The sequence below is a fragment of the Thermobia domestica genome, chromosome 18 (genome assembly GCF_964235325.1).
Source record: "Thermobia domestica chromosome 18, izTheDome1.hap1.1, whole genome shotgun sequence".
Lineage (NCBI taxonomy): Eukaryota > Metazoa > Arthropoda > Insecta > Zygentoma > Lepismatidae > Thermobia > Thermobia domestica.
In genome coordinates this window covers 45,964,585-45,991,252 of record NC_137471.1, presented here as the reverse complement: position 1 = coordinate 45,991,252, position 26,668 = coordinate 45,964,585, and the positions used below count along the sequence as shown (strand labels likewise).

At 36.0% G+C, this 26,668-nt stretch overlaps 1 protein-coding gene and 1 long non-coding RNA gene across 5 annotated transcripts in view; one reads left to right on the top strand and one right to left on the bottom strand.

The window, feature by feature from the left end:
- Window positions 1–26,668, top strand: part of LOC145674791 (uncharacterized) — a 146,753-nt gene that overhangs the window by 81,296 nt on the left and 38,789 nt on the right. For all 3 annotated transcript variants that reach the window (XM_081745006.1, XM_081745007.1, XM_081745005.1), the window contains 4 exons: window positions 5,392–5,503; window positions 10,777–10,948; window positions 17,774–17,903; window positions 23,056–23,179. In XM_081745006.1, coding sequence (XP_081601132.1) covers window positions 5,392–5,503; window positions 10,777–10,948; window positions 17,774–17,903; window positions 23,056–23,179 — 538 coding nt within the window. The remainder of the gene's footprint in view (window positions 1–5,391; window positions 5,504–10,776; window positions 10,949–17,773; window positions 17,904–23,055; window positions 23,180–26,668) is intronic.
- Window positions 2,725–26,668, bottom strand: part of LOC145674793 (uncharacterized) — a 60,194-nt gene continuing 36,250 nt past the window's right edge. Inside the window, exons 3-4 of one of the 2 annotated variants that reach the window (XR_014129030.1) lie at window positions 20,223–21,499; window positions 2,725–3,057 (exon numbers count right to left, since the gene is read on the bottom strand). This is a non-coding gene — a long non-coding RNA (uncharacterized LOC145674793). Of the gene's footprint in view, window positions 3,058–19,622; window positions 21,500–26,668 lie in introns of those variants that run through there. The other variant, XR_014129029.1, reaches the window with a different exon arrangement.

The window sequence follows — 26,668 nt, the reverse complement described above, 5'->3', positions numbered from 1 at the left end:
TAATATGTCTCCAAAGGTAGAAATCAAGCTCCACAACTGTGCTCCTGTCCACAAATTTGATTAATAACTGTAACACTGTGTTCGATGTGGTGGTCAGGCAGGTCATTAAACAGGCCAACATTGACCAATCTACGTCCAAGGAATTGTTCATCCAAGTAGTGATGCACCACGACGCCATAATGGGGGGAGCGCCATCCTGTGAAAAAGTCAGCGGAACGTACCATCTTCCGACATCGTAGCTCGCAGTATCTATCCCTATAACAGCACGAGGTATAATTCTACAGTTAAAGTTCTCGGAATTGAAAAGGAGCCAATTATTCATGTTCCCCATATGCCTGCCCATACTATAATCTTCTCTGCACCGATCATTTTGCAAGGCTCTTTTAAAGCGGGGTTGTCAGATGACAAATAGCGCATGTTGCGCTATTAACTTCCCAATTTACATAAAAATGATCTTCATTCAAATAAAGTATCTGCATAGCAAAGTTAGACTTTAGCTGTAATTGCTCGGTAGCTAATAAAAACTACACTCTGCGATTAGGATCATCCTCGGAGAGATGTTGCTGCATTTGGATCTTATAAGATGCCTTTTATAACTGTGCAGCACCCTGTGCATTGAACTATGTCTCATCTCACAATGCATTGATTAACAACGTGTGTTCCGCAAGGCCAAGCTAGGACATAGCTGTTGCTTCGTCCGTGATTGTCCGCAGTCGTTCGTTACGACGTCCGTCCACAACTGTGCTCCTGTCCACAAATTTGATTAATAACTGTGACACTCTAACATGTGATAGCCAGGAAACGGAACTTTATTTAAATAAATGTTTTTTCCTGCACTGAGATAAAGGTCCTTTCTTTTGCCAAAATGTTGGTCATATCCTTGTATGTCACCACAGCAAATTTTATTTTACATAAAAACACATATTTTCCAGTTTTCCGTATGTAAATACGTATTTTAAGAATTTTAGTTTTAAAAACATAAAATCTCTTATTGAGGCCTCCTACACCGAAGTCTTCGAAAGAAAAAATACTTTTCCCACACCTCTTTCATATCGAGTGTGTAAGGTTTGTTTTGTTTTTGAGTACATTGACTAGCAGACTTCTGGCACCTTACTTTAATCTACACGTAAGGTCCTGTTAAGGGAATTCTACCCAGTCACAAGCCACTTACAACATTGCAGGACTTTTAATTCACTACGTGTATTTTCGTTTATTCTGTTCTGAGTAGTGCTTCAGCACAGTGTGTGTGTTTCCTTACTGTAAAATGCCTCAACTAAAGGGCAAGTGTTTCATCTCGTTTGCAGAAGTTCTGTGACGAAAATAAAGATATTTTTTCTACTGATGGCAAAGTGTTATTTTGCCAACGTGTGGTAAATCTGTCGCGGCTGACCAACGTTCACAAATTACGTAGCGTTTGGAGAGCAAGAAGCATATTGCTGCTGCTTCACGTTTGGGCAAGAGACAGGCATTTATCGGTCAACCAATTGCGTCTAGTTCTGATCAACCGTCAAATTTGTCCGGTTTTTCAATGGATTTGTGTAGAGATTTTGTATCCGCAGATATTACACTGTTCTAATTAAAGAACCCTGAATTACGAAAGTTTCTCGTGAAATATACGAACTGCGAACCGCCTGACGAAAAACTTATCTGCACAGGTGTCACGAGCAAACTTTATAACACATTCGCTCGGAATGTGCTCATCAAAATATTTGGGTAAGTATGGACGAAACTACAGACTCCAGTGGTGAAAAAAGTGGGAAACGTGATTGTAGGAGTGCTAAGTAATGATGACGAAACTGTGTTGACGAAAAATTATTTACTAGTGTGTAAAGAGCTATCTGCTTCTACACATGTAACGATAGCAAGGCTTTTCAACGAAGCAATGCAACTTGTGGCCAGAAGGTATAAAATTTGGCAATGTTCTTCTTGTTACAGATGCTGCAGCTTACATGAAAGAAGCTGCAATAGGCCTTGCTGTTAGCTACCCCAAAAGGGTTCATGTTACCTGTGTGGCTCATTCGTTGCATAGAATATGTGAAAAGATAAGAGTTCTTTGTCCCTAGGTCGATAGACTAGTTTCAAATGGAAAGAAAATTTTTACCAAGTCACCTACACGAATAGATATTTTTAATCAAAAATGTCCTGGGGTTCCTCTTCCACCCGCTCCATAGTTACGCGATGGGGCACTTGGTTGGACGCCGCTGAGTGTTATGCCCAGAACTTTGAACAATTCGTATCTGTCGTAAATGATCTCGACAAAGACGAAGTATCGTCTACAGAAATTCTAGAAGAACTGTTAAAAGATCCCTCCGTAAAACTCGAGTTAGCATTCATTTCAACAAACTTGTCCTTTCTTCTCGTTGCATAGAAAAACTTGAATCGTTATCGTACACTTTGTCAGCTTCTGTGGGTGAAATCCGCACAGTAGAAACGAAACTGAAAGAACTTCCTGAAGCTAATAAGCTAATGTCTAAATTTACAGACTTTTTTTTTTATAAAACTTAGGTTTTCAAACATTGTGTAAAATTGCACGTGTTTTGGAAGGGGAAGTGGTGAAGGAAGATGTGGTCAATTTCAGTGTTAGTGAAATTTCGTGTTTCAAATATGCGAGAATTGTTTCTTGTGACGTGGAGCGATCTTTCTCGCAATGTAAGATGCTTTTTTTAGGGATAATCGTCACAAATTTACAATAGAGAACTTCGAGAACACTATGGTGGTCCACTGCAACGCTTCCAAAGAATAGTTCGCTAGAAGGTAAGCATTTTAAAACTGAATTTAAGATGTTCACAATACACATAATATTTAAGTTTCTGTTGCGAAATATTTTTGTTTTTGTCACATATTTTTCTGACTTTATCACATATTTTCAAAATTTATAGCACATAAATAAATAAATATTTCTGAGTTTTTTAGCACATGAAGTTCCGCTCCGTAGTGATAGGATCACGTTATGAATGACGCAGGTTGAAATTAGTAGCTACTGCACGAGTACTCCTTCGAACTCAGAGTTTGATTATCTGAATACGTTCCTCACATGTTAAAGACATGGTTCCACACCTGCAAGAAAGAAATAAACGTAACTTTCAGTTGTCAATAATTTTATATTAAATTAAGTTACATGAAATCTGATTGTATATTTGACACCCTGAGAAAATTATAGCCCATGATCATATATCATACTACCTACCTATCGTACATAATAAAAATTCCAAACCCAATATGACGCCGGTCCGTGTGATATATTCCCAAAAGTGTCCCCCTGAGCCTAATGTGTAACGCCTATCTATCATTCAATGGAACAACATCCATGTGAATTTTAAAAATTATGGTAAGGGGCTTTTGATATACCATGTGTGCATATATAAGCATGGTCCAATAAATAAGTTGCAAAACTCGAAATAATGAATATCATCTTGTATACAATTTGCATGGTTTCCCGGTAGCTATCAGTAGAGTAAGAGCAAAAGGAAAGGTCATCCGATATCCTTGGAGCCTACCGATATCTTTAGTCAATGGTAGTAATGTGAAAGATTGTGGTTGTATTGAGAGATGGTACACATGAAGAATAACAAAGGAGAGTGCTCATTCTATGGACCACAGAACTGTCCATAAAGCGACGTATCATGAATACGGTCAATGTAGGGTGAAAAGTGTATATGACGGAAAACTTTGTACAACCGGATCCTGAAATGCAAATAGGAACAAGGTAAATTCACAAGTCGAAAGCTTTTGGTCGTTTCGTAAAGTATAGAATCAATACCAACAGCGCAGCATACGGGACTAATTATGCATTTAATCCCGGCGTATGACCATGACGAAGTAGTACATACTATACAAGGATGTTATAAATAGAGGATCTGCCTATATGTATCTTCATCCTATTAAATCGATGAAGCCATAAAACAACCGAGCATAGGCACATCTGATTGGCTACTCTCGTATCTGCCATGATTGTTGGCTCAAAACATTGCGATCTTATTGGGCGGAGTGGGAAGAGTAGGGGTGGCGAAACTGTGACGTATGGCTTCAAGCTTTTGTTGTAAGGGCAGATCCTCTATTTTATAAGATCCTTGATACTGTATGTTGCTCTCATGAAACGCCTACAATTCTTGAGAGCTTAAATTCCATAAAGTGTGACCAATGGATCTACCACCAGTTGGCAGACGAGCACAAAATTTGCAGAATGAGCCATCCTTGCAGCAACTCAAATCCTATATTTCTAAAAGACAGTGCTTTTTTTTTTTTTTTTTTTTTTTTTACACAGATGATGCCCGGAAGTTAAAGAGCTTCACCAATTTGGAGCTTGAATAGAGGCGGTTTTCTACTGAATGGCAGTTTATCTCCTTTCCAACCATCAACGAATTCAAGATGAGTCCTTCAACCCAAAGTGTTGATCATGTTTTGGGACGTGCAGGACGTCCACTGATAAACTTCCAGTATCATGGTGACACAGTAAACGTCGCATGGTATTGTTCTACTCTACAGAAGCTGCGCGAATGTCCAATTGATCTGATTAATGTGGCAGCAAATGTGATTTTCCTGCATCACAATGCCAGCTCACATACAACCAAAGTAGCTCAAAGGCTGTTGCAGATATTCGGTATGGAATATTTGGAACATCTACCATCTAGCCACGAATTGGTCCCTAGTGATTTTCACGTCTTCGGCCCCCCTGAGAAAACATCTGCGTGGTCACCAGTTCGAAGATGATGTAGGCATATCCGACTTCGGTTCCGACGGAAGCCGAGCTTCCTTGGGTGTGGCTTGGAAGGATACGTAGTTCATTGGGATATGTTCCTAAATGCACAGGTTTGATAAACGAAATATATTTCAGGTATGACTATGAGACTTCTTTTCCCCATCCATTTTTGAGACTTATGTATTGACTCGTCATTTGTATAGATAGATAGATAGATAGATAGATAGAAGAGATATATATATATATATATATATATATATATATATATATATATATATATATATATATATATATATATATATATATATATATATCTGTGTAATCAATGTTTTCATGTTATTAGTGGCGGGTCTTGAGGGAAGTCACATAAGTAAAACTTAAAATTACAATCTACAGGGTAAGGGAAGAAGTCTTGTTTAATGCCCAAATTCTATATTCTAATTTTGTTATTTATGTTACCCCTATATTACATGCATACAAGAATTAGAATATTAGATTCTATACGATAAGGTTGAAATTTTGATCGATGTGACTTAAGTCAATATCCGCTTCTGCAGATTAAGCAAACTTGTTAATTTGTATCATGTCTTTTCTTACGAAACTTAATTACTGTCTTCAAATAATGTCATATTTATCCTTTTTTGTAATCATTCTTACATGAAAGAACTAGGAAAACTTATTTATCATTACAGAAAAATCGTCCAGCTCCTTCGATAATTCAAGGACTAACCGAGAGACAATTCTCAAGCAGAAGAACTACAGGGTTTAGTGGTTCTGCGCGGTCATACATCGAGTATGAAGATGGTACGTAGAATAAGTTAATTTGCCCTTTAATATTAAGATACACTTTCTTATTTCAGGCCCCATCATTGAGTTCGTCATTACAGTTGGAAGGAAGTAGTACTTAGATCTGCCTTCAGGTGGAAGAACAATACAGAGAAGTGTAATCAGTGGAAACTAGAGCACATTTCACCAACAGCTGTATATACGTGAGCAGACAAAATGGAAGGTAATCAGCAAGGACAGCGCTGGATAACGTGGTTTCTGTAGAAAGAGGGTGTATAGACTGCAGAAATTCACAGACGATTGGTGACAGTGTATGGGGAGTGCGTACCGTCACGCAAAACCGTATACAACTGAGTGGACGGCAGTGGCCGCACATCAATGGAACCAATTCTGGAAGGAAAGTGACTGTGACACCAGTGAACATTTCAAGAGTTGAGCAGTTTATTCAGTACAACAAATGCATCACGATCATGGAACTGGAGGCGGCCACAATACTTGCCAAAATCACTCTGCACCGCATAGTGCACGAACACCTTAAGATTGGTAAGGTGTCTGCCAGAGGGGGGTTCCCAAATCCATGAATGCAGCACAAAGACAACAGCGCAAGGACGTGAGCAGTGTTCTTCTGCAATGCTACAGCCAGAATCCAGAAGTCCAAACCCGTTACTGGCGACGAGACTTGGCTGCATTGCCATGAGCTGGAGACCAATTTCCTCAGTCTGAACACCCTCTTTCCACAGAAACCACGAGGTCCAGCGCTGTCCACGCTGATCACCTTCCATTTTGTCTGCTCACGTACATACAGCTGTTGGTGAAATGTGCTGTAGTTTCCAGAGATTACACTTCTCTGTATTGTTCTTCCACCTGAAGGCAGACTTAAGTACTACTTCCTTCCAACTGTAATAACGAACTCAATGATGTTTCCTGAAAGAAGAAAAAACGAACGCCGTTCGTACAATGATAGAATGTGACACTCACTCGTTTTGAAGTTACTATGTAACTTAACTGAAACCAGTAATTCCCCGTAATTCTTTTTTAAAAAAATCTAATTCTTCAACGAGTGCTAAGCTACAAATCCCTCAGTTGAAACATGAACTCAATTCTAACTAAATTATACGAGGGACATTCGGAAAGTAACTTTCCCATGCGTCCCATAGCTAGGAAACCGTGTTGCGCGAAGCAACTGAGTGCAGTGAGAGAGTAAGGTCCGCATGCGCCAACAGCACTTCCCTAGTGCTCTCAGTAAAGTCGTGGTAATGGTTGAAAATAGACGTTCCTATTCCAGCTTCTGTACTAAGCTTTGAAGTACGAGCATTGATAAAGTTTTTTAATGCAAAGGGCATAGCGCCATTTAAAATCAATCTTAAGCTGTATCGTTGCAAAAATGCCAATGCTGACCCCATGCGCCTTGCGGGGGGCTCAGTGGTAGAGCGTTCACCTCCGGTGCTTGGGGTCCCTAGTTCGATCCCAGCTCGCGCCGTGTGGACTTTGTGGTGAACAAGCACCGTGCTCGTGGGTTTTCTCGGGGCTCTCCCGTTTTCTCCCACTTTCTTCATTCCACCATTTCATTCATCTCCATCATCACCGTTTCCTTTAGCCTAACCGGCATAACAGTGGGACGTAAAACTAAAGATTTCATTTCATTTCCCATCCGCCTTGCTTTGTATTCTGGAATCAGTTGCTTCGGGACCCACGCTCCGTAACAATGGTGTGCAATAAGGAGCAGGAAATATGAGGGAACTGCTTGCTCTTGACGTTAGGCCCATAGACCTGGCACAGCTGACGATGTACTATACCCATGAAAACCCGTGTTCTCACCATCGATTGTGCTGTCTTGGACCACCAAATTATGAACTATAGCTTCCTAACGCAATTTCCTACGTTGGAGCACACGCATACGAATTCTCTCATTTTTCCTCATTCCTACCTGTAGGTTTTCTATAGGCCAGTGTGACGATGTAGAAGTCGTTTTACCAGTCTAAATGGGTAGAATTCCATCGGGTTGGAGTCATAGCTTTGATTCTAATGATTCCGATGTCCTGCTTCATACTATGATAAAAACTAGAGGATATATGTGGACGCATTATCCGTGTGAATCCGCACCTGATTCGTGTTTGCTCCGTACAGAGGAAGAGTGTGTTTCCCATTGAAATCACGACGGGCTCTACCATGTGCAATACATGCGTTTGCTCGGGGCGGCAAGTTTCGAGGGTCGGTAAAATATGTCATAACTATATTATTTAAAATAAATATTTCCTGTTAGAAAAAGACTTCATGATGATAGTAGTTAAATTTATTAAGCTGACCTTCTCTTTGAGTACTATATTCATGAATCATGTTTAGGTCACATTAATTTAAGGTCACATGGACAGTGCTAAAGCAAATGGTCAAACAAATCCCAATATGAATTGTTTGATTGTAGTCAAATACAAGAACTCAATTCTCGAACAGTAGCGAACACTTGTTCCATTTAGTTAGTTATCATAGTCTTGATATGAAAACTTGTCTTTGTCACAAACAACTTCCTTATCATTGAAGATTGAAACAAGTTTTTTTTTTAATTTAACAGATGTAGAAAGAAAATCAAGAAATAAAGATAGAAGAGTTAGTTGCACTGGAATTGCGAATTGTTTGATATTGAATTCTATAAAAAGGATTAACATATTTCCTCTGCATGTGTGTTTCCTTTATCTTTCACTAACATAGTAGACTAATTTGTAAGGAGTAAAACAGGCGCAACGAGATTGTACTTGTAGTGTTTGTCTTTATGAGTGCGAGTGCATTTTTCCTCCCCTTCGTTATTCATGATGGGGTAACATGCTTAAAATTGTTTCTTTTAAGATTTGTTATTTCTGGAGAAAAGGGGTAGCGGCAAATGATACCATTGCACGGGGCGGTAAACTGCCTAGGACCGGCCCTTATTGACATCATGATAGAGTACTGAAAGTAGTCACCATTCGCCTTCATATTATACCTCCAACTTCCCATCGTAACCGTAGTAAGAGACAATCACGATTCAATATGCGAAACTTTCTCTGCACTGGCGATAAAACTCGATAGGGGAAACCGGAGATGGTTGACATAGTGCTCATATTTTTTTATTCAAAGTTGGCAACGATGACTACGCCATCGTAGAAGAGCTTTCACCAGACCAGTGTTGCTAATTTGGGGGGAAAGTCGCTAAATGTAGGGAATTCAGCTTCGATTATAGCGACAAATAATATTTTTCCGATTGGCGACTTTTTTTTTTAAATGACAATTTAGCGACTTATTTATATATCTAACGAGTTCTCTATTGCGAGCAATTTGTCCTATAATAAAGCACTATTCTGTCGAAGTAGTATATATGTCTATATATATATATATAGATAGATATAGATAGATAGATAGATAGATAGATAGATAGATAGATAGATAGATAGATAGATAGATAGATAGATAGATATATCATATCCGACTCCACAATCCCTTCCACTTTCTTCTCTGCTACCCTTTGTCTTCTAACGAAGAACAATTGGGGTGTTCTAGTTTTTTGTTATGTACATAAAGTATTATTATTATTATTATTATTATTAATAATAATAATAATAATAATAATAATAATAATAATAATAATAATAATAATAATAATAATAATAATAATAATAATAATAATAATAATAATAATAATAATAATAATAGAAATTTCAACAAAGACAACAGAAAAATGATAACGAATTGATAGAGGAGAGTTTTGTGGATTTTGTTCTTATGAAGAAAGTTTAAAATACATTTATCCCAGAACAAGCCTTTGTTGAGTTCTATCAACTCCAAGACCTCAATTACAACCTTCAGTTTCTAGTTTGTAAAGCTTGTATTAATTAGGACAAGTAAAACAGCATTACAGATAGTAAGCCAAGTAGCTTTAGACGCGTGAGTTAAAATGAAGTGAGTGTTAGATTCTTGTAATCTTTGTGGACTTAATGTACATACACTTTTAAAAATCGTATAATGCAAGTAGCCTACTTTATAATCTAAAATTGTGTCCAAACCTTCAGATTCTTTACATTTTACCATATGTAACGTGATTGTTCTTTTTCATCTCTTGTTTCTTATTTTTCACCTTTCCTGCCTGGAAAAGTAAGCGAATGTTTCACGTGCAGATATATAGATTAATTTACGTCCAACAGCAAATCTTCCTATTTGTCACCTTCAGTTTGACTTCATCCCAACGAAGCCCATTCCCAGAGATTCGAGGGAGAAGAGGTTTCATCTTTGGATTAAGTTTTAAGGTAGAGACTCTTACAATGCGCTGCTAACAATATTTCAAAGATTTTTAATGGAGTGCTATCCGGTTGTCCCCTCCACGTGTATGACTTTGACACCTTTACTTCACGCGCTTTAGGAACAGTTTTATCATCCCAAGCAAACTTTGAGAAAATTTTGTCCGGAGCGGAGAACAAAAAAATTTGCAGGGTCTGTAATGGGATACTATTTTGGTATCTTGGCAATATCAATTTCTTAGCGCCAGATTGGAACGTTGACCAACACCGGAAGATAGGCAAAACCCGTGAAAGTATTTCTGGAACAAACACTGATCCCATAGGCAAGAAGGCGCCCTAAACCTTAATAGCTCCTTTGCCTTCTGAGGTGCTAGAAGTAAAGCTCCCGATTCCTATCTACGTCAACCATAGTAAGCATTGCCCGTTCTCATCTAAGAATGACCAGAACCGGATCCTGAAATTCCGGGTTACCGGGTAATAATGGATCCGGGTACCTGATTTCGGTTTGGAACCAGATACCCAATTCTAGGTGCTGGATCCAGGTATCTGATTTTCGGTTCTGAAACCAGGTAATCCAGATCCGAAATTTTTTGTCCATCCCTACTCTCACCCCTTAAGGATGTATTGGTGAACATTTTCCTTCCGTTGAAGATAAGAGTATATGACATTATTCATATTTCTACGGTAATTGAAAAAGAATATGCGTATAGAAAAATATTTCATGTTTCCAACAGACTTCATAATTTCGTACTTCAAAAATTACATACACGGCCTCACATAATTTTCAATCGAGTGATTTTTTTTAAACAATTTACTAATTCAACATAAGAAAATCTAAGAAGTTCCTATTTCTTTCCATAAAAAGTAGAAAAACGCGTTCCAAAGAATATTTTTTCTAAAACAATCGAACTATTTTCTTTGTTCTTAACCTTCTGAACTTGTTTCTCATATTCGCTTTCAAAACCGTTTTATGTGAATTTGAATTTTTTTTAAACTGTTTTTTTTTTTTTTTTTATTTGCTCTTTCCAGAGGACGAAAGTCTCCACCCTCAGTTCATATTATATGCTAAACTGAACGATCCTAGAGCAGATGGAACTACTATTACTTTAACACACAGTGATAGGTGGATGAAACAAGCACGTCTGTTGGATGGGCGAAGATTAACAACAAATGATACGGCGATTTGTTGGGCTAGATACAGGTTTGGTAGATTCTTTGAAAATATAAGTATAAAGTCTATACAGTAGCCCGTCAAAAATGTATACACATTTTAATAAAGTTGCATTGAGGTGTTTCCTCAACAGATGCCAATACCGTAATGACTATGCGATGTGACGTGTGATATATGGTATTGAAAACAGTGGCGGATATAGCCAGGAGCTAGGGTCCTATAGGCCCCTCTAGTTTTTGAAAGATAAAAATACAGGGTGTCCGAGAAGTCCTTCCCTGATTACAGAAATTGATAACTTAGGCTAGAAATAAGATAGAAATATGAAACTGGTGTTGAATTGTTTACAAACTATAAAAGTTTTTGTCTGTGTTAGGTTTGTTCTGTTTTACCAAGTCTCAATTTTGTTTGTTTTGGGTTTGTAGTACGTAAGTAAGAAGCCCAAGAAGCCATGCCAACCAACCAGGAGAAGGGACAGTGTGTCCTGTGGTACCATGAGACACGATCACCAACCACGGTGCAGAGACAGTTCCAGACAACATTTGGGAGGACTCCACCTGATGTCAAGAGCATTAAAGCCTGGTATGAGAAGTTCAAGAACACAGGGTCGGTTGCTGACCTTCTGAGGTTTGATCGACCAAGAACATCAGCAGACATGGTGGAGGCTGTGCGGCAGTCTTTTCTGAGAAGTCCTAAGAAATCGGTGAGCAGGGCCTCACGTGAATTACAGATGCCAAAAAGCTCTACTCGTTCAGGCCTGTGCAACTCGTGTGGATGGAAATTGAATATCGCCTAGATGTGCTACGTGCTACCAAGGGTACTCATGTGGAAGTGTACTGATGTGACCAAAACTTTTATAGTTTGTAAACAATTCTACACCAGTTTCATATTTCTATCTTATTTCTAGCCTGAGTTATCAATTTCTGTAATCAGGGAAGGACTTCTCGGACACCCTGTAATTGAAACTATTATTTAGACAGTTTTCAGTTTATAATAAGCGTTGTCTTTTATACTTCATTGGAAATTTTTTGAAATATTAGATATAGTTTCAGTTGCAGTTTTTCTGTTATGCAATGTATCAAATAATATTTGACGTTCACAATGTCAACGTCCTACTTAGCCATAATAACAATTGGGAAAGAGTTAAGTTGAAAACTTCTGCAGGACCCATGAAAATTTGTAAACTCATACATTCCAGTGTAGATTCTGGCTTCGCCCCCCCCCCCTCCAGTTTTTGCCTTCTAGATCCGCCACTGAATGAAAAATATGACTGGTTCACGTTTGATATTTGAGCAACTGAAATCCTTTTAACATTGAGCGATTTACACATGTTTTGGAGAGTGTATGTAGTTTGAAAGTTGGTTAGTTCAAATCTGGTATCGCAGCTCCCACGTGATTGAAAAACGTGAAACAAAATCATTTGGCTCTACTTTGTCCGTATGTTATTCTAAAAAAATAAAAATTTCATCCATCATAATATGTTCTTCCATGAAGCCGCGGTCTAAGGGTTGAGTTCAACGTCAGTAGATGCGTGAGATTGAAACGGAGCCTTCTATAGACGCTTGATAGTTATACGACTTCGTAACGACTACGAGACACACGATGCCATTTGTGATGTGTACAAGGGAAGATGCGGAGAACCTCGTACAGCCACAAGTCCTGCTTCTTCGAATACGACTTTAGAAAAGTTTGAAAAGCATACTGTCTCTGGTTTTTCAATTATTAAAACATATCATCACTGGAAAGTAGATGCTAAGTACCTTTAATAAATCTACTTTTATACACAGTAATTGGCGAATAGCTTTCCACGTAAAAAGATTTTATTTCTTATTAAAATGAGGTGCCTTTAAAGATCACCAAGTTTATATTTTGATGTGCCCTATTGAATGGTTTCTTTTTTTATATCTGTGTGTGTCTCTTCTTGCCTTAATGCGTATAAATACCATGTTTTGAACATGGGCGGATTTAGGGGTTGTCTGCTGTGGGGAGGACCTCCGGTAGAGGTCTGCACGGGCTCGGGACGAGCTCGCGGGATTAGGCCCGGTCCGGCCCGCGGGACGGACTCGGGCCTGAAAAACATAAATCACTTCGGGCTCCGGAAGGGCTGGGACCATAAATTTTTAAGTATCCAACCATATTTCTCGGGCCTTTTCGGGCCTAACTTTGTAAATATATTGTATAAGGATATTTATCGGATCGTTTTTACTGGAGAACTTTTAAAGCACAACTGCAAATTAAACCTCTAATTGCTGTCAAAAATACAATTTTTCTTTAATGATTAAGTTTATGTAATTCGGGCTTATTTCGGGTTCATCTGATTATTATACAAGCTCGGGTCGGTCTCGGGTCTAAAGGATAAAACATATTTTGGACTCGGGTCGGGACTCAGATTGTAAATCAACGAGCCGGGCCGGGCCCGGGTTAAAAATTCCGGCCCGTGAAGATCTCTACTTTCCGGGGGTTTTGCAATACCTTACAATCGAGTTGGGGGACCGAGAATTTTTCCGCAGGAATTTGTTAATATCCTCATTCGGTTTTTGAGCATTTGCGTGCATAATTTTCTATAATACAACATAAGAGGATATATTTTTTTTATTTTTTTCAGAAATTTGTTGGCGGGGGATCAAAGTCTCTCCATATCCTTCCCCCGCTGTAACTACAGAGAACCTATCCAATTGTTTTCAGTCATTATGTAAATAAAAATGCACTCTTTTAGGCAACATACCCTCATTGCATTTCAACATTTAGATAGCCGGTATGTCGAGTCAAAATCGCAATAAAACATACAGCCTCTGATTTTTTTCCCACTTCGAGCACTGAGCATCGTAGTAGAAAACTTTGTCTTGTATAATTAAGTTTAGCAGTAACACACAACATAGAGTTTATTATCGTTAAACTGTGTATACAATTTTTGACAGTTAAAATCTTAACTCCATAGCTCGTAATTAGTAAACATACGAGGATAATTCCAAAAGTAACTCTTAGTGCGGTTGTTGCAAATATTTTTGTGTTTGTTGTTCCCCTCACTTCCGAATAAGTCTGCACGCATCTCACTGAGGTCAGTGATGCCAACTTGAAACCTTACAAAATCGCACCTCGAATGGCAGAAATTCAAATTTTGCTCTTAAATTTCCTAAGTGCTACACTACCTAAGTAATGACAAAATTTTCCAAATTTATAAAATATGAAAATTGAATCTCCTGTAATTCACTTACTTTCTTCAATATTTGATGGAATTAATCGTAAATTTCAATGTTTTAAACTCCTAATAAATATTTTCCTAATTAAAAGAGACTGTGGAAATTGTTGATGAAAAGAAGTACATTTTGTTATTAGAATTTAGTATTTCCATCACGTTTTTGTGCCATTATCACTACTAAATGTAGTGAAATTAGACAAACTTTATTCTCCAGTTATTTCATACACAACCTTTTAGAAATTGACTGTTTCTTAATTTCCTCCGTTCATGATTTTTTTTTAATAAAGTTCCAATTTACAATTTACATTCCTTGTTGCTTGTTTTTATGAGATTCACAAGTTCCTGCATAAATCACTTTCACACTAACATGCACTTTCCAATAACAAAACTTGACAATTACCACTGATTTCACGTTTTTTTAAATCGTCATTAGCCTACTTCCCGGTCACAGCAAATTTTGTTGGCGCCTATGAAATAACTATATAAAAAAAATCTCATACATGCCACCAATTTTGAGGAAAATTCTCCTTATCACTATTCGATAAATTAATGTCAAAAAATTACACAAAGTGGGATTTTTCCCAAAGGTTGGCATCACTGACTAAGATGCTCAGTTTTGGCTTGAAAGCTGTTTGTAATGGAGCTCCCGCTTGGTTGTAGCACCAAATGCAAAGTTCGTGCAGTCTTTCGGTTCTTGAATGCAAAAGGCGTTGAATCGATTGGAATTCATCGCCCATTGATAGAAGTGTATGATGAGTCATGCATGGTTGTCAAAAACGTCTGCAAGTGTGTTTGCAGCTGGTCGTATTGAAATTCACGACAGAGAAAGAAGCGGAAGTTCGTTAATTTCAAAGACAGTCGCGAAGGTTCAGCAAACTAGTGACTAGCGTCTGTTTACAAAGTTAAAAGAACATTTGACCGGAACCCTCTGCACCAACGACGACTTAGATGAAAGATGTGATTCAACGCTTCCTCAAACACATGTCGGAAAACTTGTATGATATGGCAGGATAAAACTCTCACAACGCCCACAAAAATCCATCGACTGAAATGGTAATTATGCAGAAAAATAGATAAATGCACAAGCTTAAAATGGTGTAAATATTTTTGAAAATAAAATTTTCTTTGTATTTCAAAAAAAAAAAAAACAGATTTTACTTTTGGGATTACCCTCGTAAGTTACATATGTCTATACTGAAAGTCCTTAAACTTATACTATAATACCAAAAAATAATTGAGCACTTAATTCGTATATATGAGTCCACCATGTGTTGCAATCACAACCATCGTCCAATAAAATATTTCTCCAAATAGCTGAGAAGTAAAGATTCTAAGCTCCACCATATTCTGCATAGTCTCTTCTGCGACACAGACATCCGAGATACATCGGTCTGACCTGGACCTGGAGTCCCAATTCATCATAAAAGTGTTCGTAGGGTTAAAATCTGGGCTTTGATCAACCTACTACTCTCTAAACACAATATCTGGTATTATCTCCTTGGCGGGAGTAAATCAAATATCTGCTTTAACATCTCCATAGTGCTAGTCAGTTTTTCTTCCAGACGTTTTTTTTGGGGGGCACTGCCCTCCCGGAGCTCTGAGAGTGCCCCCCTCGGAGGAGAGAAAAACAATACGTCTATAATATAATAAGAAATAGAATAGTACCGGCAGTGCCCCACGGAACAGTTTTTTTCTGACAGAACGACTGGTGTCAGTAGCATTGCATTATTCAAAATGTTGTAGTAAATCTCTGTCATGAATAGAGAAATACTGTACTAATCTAACGTCATATTAGGACAAGTAACCCCACATTGTATGTTCCACGAGCTCCCTTATGGTTAACGGTTAGCATACGTGCCTTTGGTTTGGGAGACCCGAGTTTGATTTCCGACGGGAGCTCATATGGTTTAGATCCCAGTTAAGCTGTGGATCCATGTCTCATATGACTTCGCTCCTAAAAGAGACTCTAAACTCAAAAGTCAAGTAAAATCACCACAGTGCCACCCCCATCGTATTTCAAAATTTGGTAACAGGTCGTTTTGTTGGGAGGTGCGTCCATCGGAGGCAAAACAAAAATATTAATCTTGATCTCCAAGGAATTAATTTCCAATATTCCACTGTAGCATTTGTAGGATAGCAAACAAGGGCATATTTTGCTTTGTTCTTTGAAAGCAGGGTGTGAGTTATCTGGGAAGATGAGGCGGATTTTTCCCTCTGAATCACATTTTGATCTCCTCCAAAGAAAGTAACTGAAGCATCTACACTGGAGATCAGTATCATCATTTCAAATTTTGCCGGGCGGCGGCAGATTGTGTACCAACTTAAAGTTTCGCGTTCTTTAGTAGTATATTAGCATACAATTTATTGCAAAATATGTGTTTCTCAAACTCAGGGGACATTGCTTCATGCCCTTCTCAAATGACGCCCCTGTTGGGGATGCTTGTTTCTTCCCAACCCCATCCCCTTGCAGACACTCACACACAACTTTTGCGTTCTTTCAAACAGCCTTGAAGGAATGGGGTAGGAAAAGAACAAAAAATCTCTCTTCGCTTCCCTAAAACGAAAGAAACTGACAGTCCAGAGATTGCAACACAAAATGACATACTTATTTTTCAATAATTACTATTAATACTTGTGAATACTTGTTTTCCCGAAGTTCTTGATTTGATTTTAGTGTACCTTTCACCAGCGAGGTTGGACCTATAACTTAACGTTAGATTCGAACCACATGAGCTGCCGGCGGGAATCGAACCTGGGTCTCCCACGCCAAAGGCGCGTTCTCTAACCGCTTAGCGACAAGGAAGCTCTCCAGAAGTATTGACATAAGTTGTAAATATAGAATTGAAGCGATTGCTAGAGAGGCGTTAGCTAGGTTGTTAACATTCTCCTTTCCAATAAGTCTATGAAGAATAACACAATTCCAGATATTGTAAGATACACGAGGACGAATTAAAAATTGCTAAAATTTGACTGAGTGTGTTGAATAGTCACAGGCTGTCAAAAAAGATTAGTATCCTCTTGATCCTTGATTTCTGGAAGCTACATCGGGCTTACCATTCAAATACATTACCACAAAAACTACGACCGTTCTCGTGATAAATAATTTTTATCGTCTTGATAAGTCTTTGTTGCTGATTCCCCTTACTTAAAGTGCTCGCACTTTGTTCCATGTAACAATCCATCACAGCGGAAATCAGAGTTTATTTATGACCATTTCTTAGATGGTCACAGATATTCTCTTTAACAAATCTTCACATGTCTTGCAAAAGAAGGATATCATAGCATTAATATCAGATGATAAACAATCTTCTGTCATGAGCAGCTACAGAGTACTAGCATTAGTTCTGTAACTTTATTGTCAATCCTTGTATATTTATAAACTACTTAAACCTTGACCACATTTAGACATTTTGTCTCTCTAAAAAAAATTAACTTTGTTGTTGCAATTTCTAAAACTTCTAAATTAGAAGAAACTTGCAAGATGTATTTTTGTAAAAAAATAAAAAAGTAATAATTAAACTGTGATTAAGTTTACATGTTATGCTCAAAATAATCAATCAAAATGTAGATTTAAAAGCACGAGACAACTTGGATGGAAGGAATATCCATCTAAGTTGTCTCTGTATCTTAGAAAATTAATAAACAATTATCTCATGCAGGTCCAAAACATTAAACTATCGTGATTATTTGAAATTTCTTCATGCATTAGCAAAACATCAAAATATGGATGTCCAAGATATTAAGCAAAGAATGTTTGCTTGTGGTCCACCAACAGAAGCAGCTGCACCAGTGAGTATTCTTTTCAAAGACATGTCTAAATGTTTTAAGTGTAAATGTTCAAAAAAAATGTATCGTAGTAACATATTAATTGCATTATAAATAATGTATATATTTGTAGAGGAGTTATTAATTAAATTATTTATTGTTTTTGCTTTTTATTGTAAACAAAATATCTTCTTTAATTTCTTACCCAAAATAGTTAAGTCCGAGAAAGTTTTGAAAGATGTATTAGATAACAGGCAAAGCATTCTAGTCTGATGTGCTGAAAGTGTTATATAAAAATCAATGTGTGCATGTCTGATCCCGACATGGTCATGATCAATATATCATGGTATTGCTGTGAGCAACTGATTGTAATTTTTATACATTTGGGCAAAGCAGGGGATGCGCCGATAGAGAGTCGTGTTCGAGGATGCCCGAACTCATGAGATCGGTTGTCATGAGTTCAGAGCTTAATACTCACTCGATCCTACCCTTGTGGAGTGAGCGTCACATTGAGTAACCATCAGTATAGAAGTGTCCATTAAGTCTTTAGAAGATATTAAGAAAATAAATTTTGAATTTTAAATAAATTATTCCCAGAGAACTAACTAGAAAGAAAGATAGTTTTTTCTTCTGTCTTTTAAAATTATTATTTACAAATCACGTTATTTTCCAAAAGTAGTGAATGTAGTATTCCTACTACAAAAGAAGTAAGGAAACACGTTTCTGACATTAAAATTAAACTACTACTGAAAACAGTCAAAATTCTTAAATGTTGTGAATGCATTGTCTTATGCTGGACTGAATGTGCAGATTAAAAATATAACTTTTCCTGTCGCATGAAGTTCTAATGATTGTATTAACGACTGTTTGTGGACTTTCAAATATTTGATTTGTTTCTCGATCAACGATTTGTGTACGCATTTCAATTTTCGAAGTTCTTAATTTCCATCGTTAATTTGTAGTCTCCACTTACACTTCCATATACATGGATTGCTTAATTGGGATTTAATGCGGGGTCGGCAATCAATCAATCAATATACATGATTGATTGATTGCTGATGTAGTCATTAAACCCCTAAGCAATATCAATAAATATAGAAAATAATAGAGAATGTATATTGTAAGGTTCCATTCCCGCACACACTACTACTGGTTTTACTACGAATATGTGTAAGTACGTTCAAAACATAAACAATAGCAGACGACAGTTGGGAACTACCAGGAAGGCACGAAGAAGAATCGGAAGATCTACGAAGTAAGCCGATCCTCTCCTCATGGACTCCCCTACAAGAAGAGGCCTATAAAAGAAGACCTCAAGAGTAACAATCTATCAGTTGACAGCTGATCATTCATCTATCAACACCTTTCAGCTGGGGCCACCTTAGGATGTGGAGAAATCCTTGAAAACAATCTCCTGAGGCAACTATGAGCAAAGGAGAATTCTTTAAACATCTTTCTCCCAGGGTTGCCACGAGCTACGGAGAACTCCTTTAACTGTCTCCCAAGGCTTCTATGAGCAAAGGAACGATATTTTAAACACATACTCGTGAGGCTGAGGCTGCACTAAGCGAAGGACTTGTCCTCATTACGTGACAGTTTGAACTTGTCCGAGGCCACTTTTGTGTGTTGAGGACTTTATTTAATACTGAAAAATATTTAGAGGTTATACAAAGAAAACTTCGTAAAGATCTTTATAAGGCATAATTTTTGTAATAATAATAGATGAAAAGTTTAGATCCCGGATTTTATTTAGACTACTGAACAAAGCATTGCAATATAAAACATTGAAAACTTTTGTATCTCTTGAAATAATTCGACGACATAATATAATGATTTAGTATACTACACGATATATTATACGATGATTTAGTATAATCCTGTAATGCAATAAATTTTTATACATATTACCAGTATATGATAGCATGTATCTATAATAGTTAATTCAAACATTGTCAACTAACCAAAATACAGTAATATATCTTATATATATCGTAAAAGATTTAACTGTTCTATATATTGCACATGATAAAGTTGTTGATACTATTAGAAAAATAAAATTAATTAATTGGCTAATCTATTATTGAAAACACAAATAAAATACAATATAATAGTTATTTATTTTTAAAAAATTTTAAATCCTGCTTTTTAAATGGAAACAGGTTCAAAATTAAAATTAAAATTTCATAGACCTCTTTTAACTCTACATAAAATTCAATATTTTCCTTATATTCTGCTTTAGAGTAAACATATGTTATATTTTAATTGTCTCATAGTTTTAGGAAAGCTTAATACTAACAAATGTAATGAAATAGTTAGATGTTTCAAATAACAAAAGTTACTTACATGTTTTCTAGTATAAAACGTTGAACGTAAGTCCTTGCTTCAGGATATTTCTCCTGTGACTGAAGTAAAAATCCTCAAGTAAATTGTATATAATAACTTATATTGGTTAATTACTTCAGGAAAATTAATTACTACATAATGTTCTGAATGGTCTGATGTTGCAGCAAATTATTTGAAATAGAAATTCATAAATTTAGTTTCAGATTTTTTGAATTCCCGAAGAAGATTCTGGCTACGTTAATAGGTTCTTCGTATATGCTGTGTTTCTTTCTGTTTCTTGTGTCCCATAATTTGTCAAAAGATTACTTTCAAAAATGAGTTGTCAATCTTCATACACTTTCGTCTTATAAAAAGTTTCTTTCAAACATACTTATTGTTATTGCATTTGATTCCTTCAGTTATACACAAAAACAATTTGCAGTATATATATTAACACATTTAAGGCTCGTACAGAAAATCGTGTATTCTTCAGGACGTTTTCAGAATATCCACTGACTTTTTACAATTTCTCCAGAAGGAATCACATAGCATGGCACATATAACTAAGATTATTATTAATGTTCTTATATGACCATGGTAGGGAAATTTCGTCTACATCTGATAGATAGAAAACGTAAACAGAATTGCCGATCATTACACTACAATCACAGAAAAAACTAAAGTTATTCGTGAACTAAATCTAGCTCTATGCATCAGAAAATACTGTGTTACACTGATTTTTACTTTGAAAATTCGTTAATACCTTCTAAACTGAAGGGTATTAAAGGAGTATGTGGGATATTAAACAACAAGAAAAGCAACGCAGTGGTGATTGAAGTACAACTAATGAAGTACCGGTACTCCAACTCATTCATTACAAATACCAATAAATACATAAATAAGGAATACTTATTTTACTTTGTGAAAAAAGGAAGCAAACCGAGCAAAGACTTTCCACGAGAGATTTGAAGAGCGTCTATACATAGTATTGACATTGTCTTTTCCAGATATTCGCATTCTTCTGCAAATTTTCAAATGTCATTAGATCCATTCATTATTAAACATCTTATTAAACATGTCAATGGCATTTCTCCTGTATTTCATGAAGACCATTCATTCTTTCAATAATCCGTCTAGATGGGTAAGTACGTCGGAGAAAATTTTATATCGAAGTTGAACATTTTTCTTGGAATAGTCTCTTCTATAATTAATTCCCTCTGAATAGTCGTAGTAGGTATAGATTTCATCGTTTCGCTAATATACCTTAAAATCTCTAGTTCACTGGACAGGAAACATACCTGTAATTTAATAATAATAATAATAATAATAATAATAATAATAATAATAATAATAATAATAATAATAATAGACCAACGTCTTCTTCAGGATATCATACTCTAAACATTAAAAATGATATATTTTCTCGATTAAAAATGATAAAAATGAAGACATGAATTACACATAATATTACTATAAATATTATTATAATACCTCAAAATATGGATACAGAAACAAATCACACTCTTTAAATTTTGTTACTAATGAGGATTATACAGGCACATTGAAAGGCAAGTTCAGTTAATAGAGCAAATTACTATACGATTTAAAACATATGCTACTTAATAATTTTGATTTGCATGGAATCAGACGTGTCACTAACGTAAAATCAGAAAAATATTTAGGTTAAAACACGTACAGGGTAGGATTTAGGGGGTGCACCGGTGCACGTGCACTCCCTTCGTTGTAAATATACACTATCTGAAATGGGAAGCTAGTAGTAAAAATAGCAACATTTTCCAAAATTTCTGCCATCATGTTTCGTTTGAGGCTTAAAAGAAATCAGAGCTTTGCAAAAGCAATAGTTTAAGTCGATTTTCTCAAAGTTGAAGAAAAAGGATTCACCAAGCAAAACAATATAACATTTCTTAAGTAGGAAAAAAAACAGAAACCAGGAGGAGAGAGAAACATTTTTTTCCTTCATGCCACTTGCAACCCTCTTTAAAATACTCCCCCTCGTTCTATACATCAGCGCTATTAGGGGTAAAGAATACTGTGACATGTCACTTTGAAGAGTTCGAGTGTGATTGGTTATTTTGGTAGTTATTATTGCACCCCTGTCCGGCCCTGGGCATATATATATATATATATATATATATATATATATATGAGAAACTTTGAAATAGAGTAAGCATATAGAAAATATAACAAATAGATTAAGTAAAAATTGTTTTGCTATTGAAATTATAAAAAAATACTATAGAAAAATACAGATAAAATATTTTGTTATACATTACTACAATTGATATAGATTTATAACTTAGTCTTGTAAAGCACAAGAATCTGATATTTTTTTCATTTGTATATTGATATTATTTAATAAAACATGATAAAAGTAACTTCATTCAATACACAAAATTGCTATCATACGTAAGTATCAGAAAGAAAGCAAAGATTCAAATAGCAATACATAGAAGAGTAACGAAAATGGAAGTGTATCTTATTACATAAACTGTCAATCAGCTTACAACTACAAAATCAAATATCAGTTTGAAAACGAAACGTAAGTCATCAATTAGCAAATTGATTTATACAATAGAAGATTAGGAATAAAAGAGTAACCATTAGTTTTCTTTTATGATATTTTCGAACATGTTGATTTTGGAAACGCATTGTGTTTTTCAATATATTCAGTATGGATAGGTTTTATATCCATACAGTATTTGATCCAAAATGTATCTTCAGTACTGACCAAACTTTCAGAAGACACTCCAATTGGAAAATACATTATAAATGACATTTATTGTACTAGTAACTGAAAATAATGAATGATCATTCTTCCTATTTTTGATTTCAGAAACCTGAGGAATCTGCTACTATAGTCGAACGACTGACATCAGGACAAAGTGTCATACAACGAGCAAGTGCAAAAGCAAAAGGTGTTAGCGATAGAGCTGGTCTCACCTCCAAAGAAGAAGAAGGTATCCTTTTAATTTGTATATACAAAACTCGCTATTAAAAGTAGATACCAACAAATACAAAAATCTTTTAAAATTAAATCAGATCAAGTGACCCGATTTTAGTACTGCTCACTGTACCTTGGAATCTTCATTATTCATTTTAGGATTATTAATCATGTTAACAACAATAATCCAATGATGATAATGAGACGCACTCACATATTTAAAGCTATGTCGTCTTCGTGTTACAGAAGTGTATACTGAAATAGCTGTCTTAATTTCAACGTTATTTACGAAAGAAAAAATAAATAAAATTTTTAATTTAACGTCCTAACGTCACAATGGCGTAGCCAGCAAAAATATTATGGGACTAATAATTGCCATGTCGAAGAAGCACACACGCAACACTTATTATGCATATGTTTTTACGCATTACGAAACATATATTGCCCTGTGAAGGTAGGAAATGTGGCGCAGGAAACCGATACACTAACTACGCATCACCGAGTGAAATGTGCACCATATGGCTGACCAGAGTTCTTCGTAAGGTCTTGCTATGGAAAGTTGTTTTGTTTTATTTCACCACACAAGTGTTGAGGCGAATTACAGGAGACAAGTAATAAAGAATTTACATCTTTTCAGTTTCGGTAACACGAAATTGAAATATTGGCTAAATTTCACTGGCGTTGGACAGATAGAGCAAAGTACTAATTTGTGCAAATGAAATTCCGTCTCCAAGTGTGCCATTTCCAAAGGCTAAATATTAATAAAAATAGTCGCTGTCTACAATGACATACTTTTGCCATCTCTCATGCAACGATCGGATTTCCTGACAAATGAAGTCTAAAGTTAGTGATACGAAAAAAGTCCGTGTTGCGCCTTATGATCATTAGGAAAATCTTCCTTCCTAAGACATACTCGAGATATCGGAAGAGATGGTAGTCAGTGGAAGAAATATCGGAAGAATTCGTGTAGGGGCATTTGTAAATACAACAAAGTCCGTAGGATTTTAAATGAAGCAATTATATGAATGGTGGCGATGGATAGGTAATGAGCTATAGAATTGTCTAATACCGGGTGTTTTGTCTCGAAGTGTGGCACAGCCTCTATATGACATCATACTTCTAAGATGGTCGCTAACGTTGACATCGATTTCTTTTTAGCGTTATACAGGCTAAAGTTCTCAACCGATTTTCATGGGAGCTGGATCATTTTATTTCTTATGGCTGCTGCATGCGCCTTTTGTATAGGTATTTGCCAACTAAATAGTTTCACTACTTCAAAAATTAAGAAAACTGTCAAAACCGGGGTAAAATTAAATCACGTTTCTCAACTTCAATGGTCATATCGACTAACCTAGCGAAAGGGTTTTAATAAGTGTCTTATTTTCTTCCATGGCTATTATTTACACAAATTGCATAGATATTTGCCAAATAGATAATTTTATTTATTTACAAATTTAATAAAAGACCGCAAAATTGATGTAAAATTGAATCTATTCGAAAGATATGCAGTCAAATATCGGTAATGCAAACGGTGTGAAGTATAAAATATTAACAAATCATTATGTCGATAAATACGTTAAATTAAACAAAAGTTTCCAACTATAGGGTAATTTATTTTGGTATTGTCGTGGACCACTTCCCTATTACAGATTAAAAACGACACGCGTTCTAATTTTAAAAAAATGAAAAATAGTAAAATGTGGGTTATGAAAGCAAAACAAATAGTAAAATACTTCAAATACACAAACAAATAATTTTTATTATTACACAATTGTTTGGAAAGAAAACAAATTATAAAAATTCTATTTATGAGACATCATCTGAATCCGAAGTTGCATTTGATCGTAATTTCACTGTTCTCTCAATACCCTTCCTCTGCTCCACCTTTGCACTGTTCTGTACATCTAAGTGATTGAGCATGGCTTTTCAATTGACACAATTGACAGTACATTATTCTTTGACACAACCGCAACGTACCAATTTTAAAATAGCTCCTGGAGCGCATGGTAGATGATTCATGATAGGAAACTACTCATTTCTCTTCTTTTCCTATCAAAACGTAGATGGTCAGGGTTGTCCAGTTGTGAAAGATTATCCCATCGCCACTCCATCACTTGGAAGTGAGTTCTTAAGATGTGTTGATGTAAAACTGTCTTTGTTGGCCTCAATTTTCACTTTAAACGTATTTTTTGATAAACAGCTACTATAAGAGTTTACTAATGTCTGAAAATATTTTATCTTGTAAAAACTCGCGAGAAAGGAAATTTTCTTTCATTTTTTTTTAAATCTTCAGATGTAAAACTTTCTAAGCAGCCTAATCTATCAAATGCTTCTAGGATATTTTCTTCAGAAGAGTCAAAAACTTTCCAGAAAGATTGACGTCCTCTATTCTTTAAACAATCTAATGTGCTACATCCAGACAGAGAATGAAGTCGTAATAATGCCTCAACTTGCTTAGTATTTAGGCAAGAGTAAATACGAAATAAGTTCTGTTGACCTCCTATTAGTCCAGTTTCGGTCACAAACATACTGACTGGTGGAAACAACTGTAACCAGCACAATACGATAATAAACACGTCTGTATCTGTTGAGTAGATGAGGAGTGTAGAAACACGCACTGATAGAGGTAAACAGTATAATTATAGTATCAGCTTTCTCGTGACTACTTGCATGTTTGTAACGACACTTCTAACCGAAGACTTTGCCTTATTCCTTCGACTAGCAACTAAAAAAGTTGGATTTTTAAGAAGACGAAATGCTCTTTTGTTCTTTAGGAGCAAATGAAGCTCTCGAATAAGAAAGTACTTGGAGATGTGGTAGATATCACTCCACGAAATCTGGATATAACACGTTTTTTCTTAGCGTCTTCTGAAGTTTTTAGGATATCCAGAAAAGCTAAAGAAATGTTGGATGTCACGGATGAAAACAGATCAAAACACCATCATGTTATAGTATGCATAGCGTCTCGCCAACAGAAAGATGCTCAATAGATCTATGACTCTTTCTTGAGAATGACAAATCCCGTAACGTTTGAAGAGAAAGTAAATATATCAATCAAGCTCGTTTTCCCAGAATGTATCCGAATTTTTCCTGAATTTATTTTCTATAAGAATACCTGAAAATTGACTTCAGTTGGAAGACGTTTTCAAACAAAAAAGGATTGAATCAGATAAATGTAGTCTTTGGCAGTAATGAAAAAACAAATCTTCATTAGTCCATAAGTCGTGTTGACTAATTTTTCGGATACTGTATTGCAGTTAAAGGCATATCGTTCTATGTCCACTACGTTACTAATTGTTTCGAGGAGTCGACCCTACATCGATCTGTACCAATGTCTCATGATTATGAGTTTTCAGCTATTCCCTAATCAATGTTTAGTTTAGACGAATTAATGATTTCACCTTCCAACAAGAGCAATTGGTAAAAAATTTTGAACGCATTATATCGCAAATGTATGACAAAACAAAGCAACAAGCTTCATCTACTTTCAATGAACTAGCAGCTT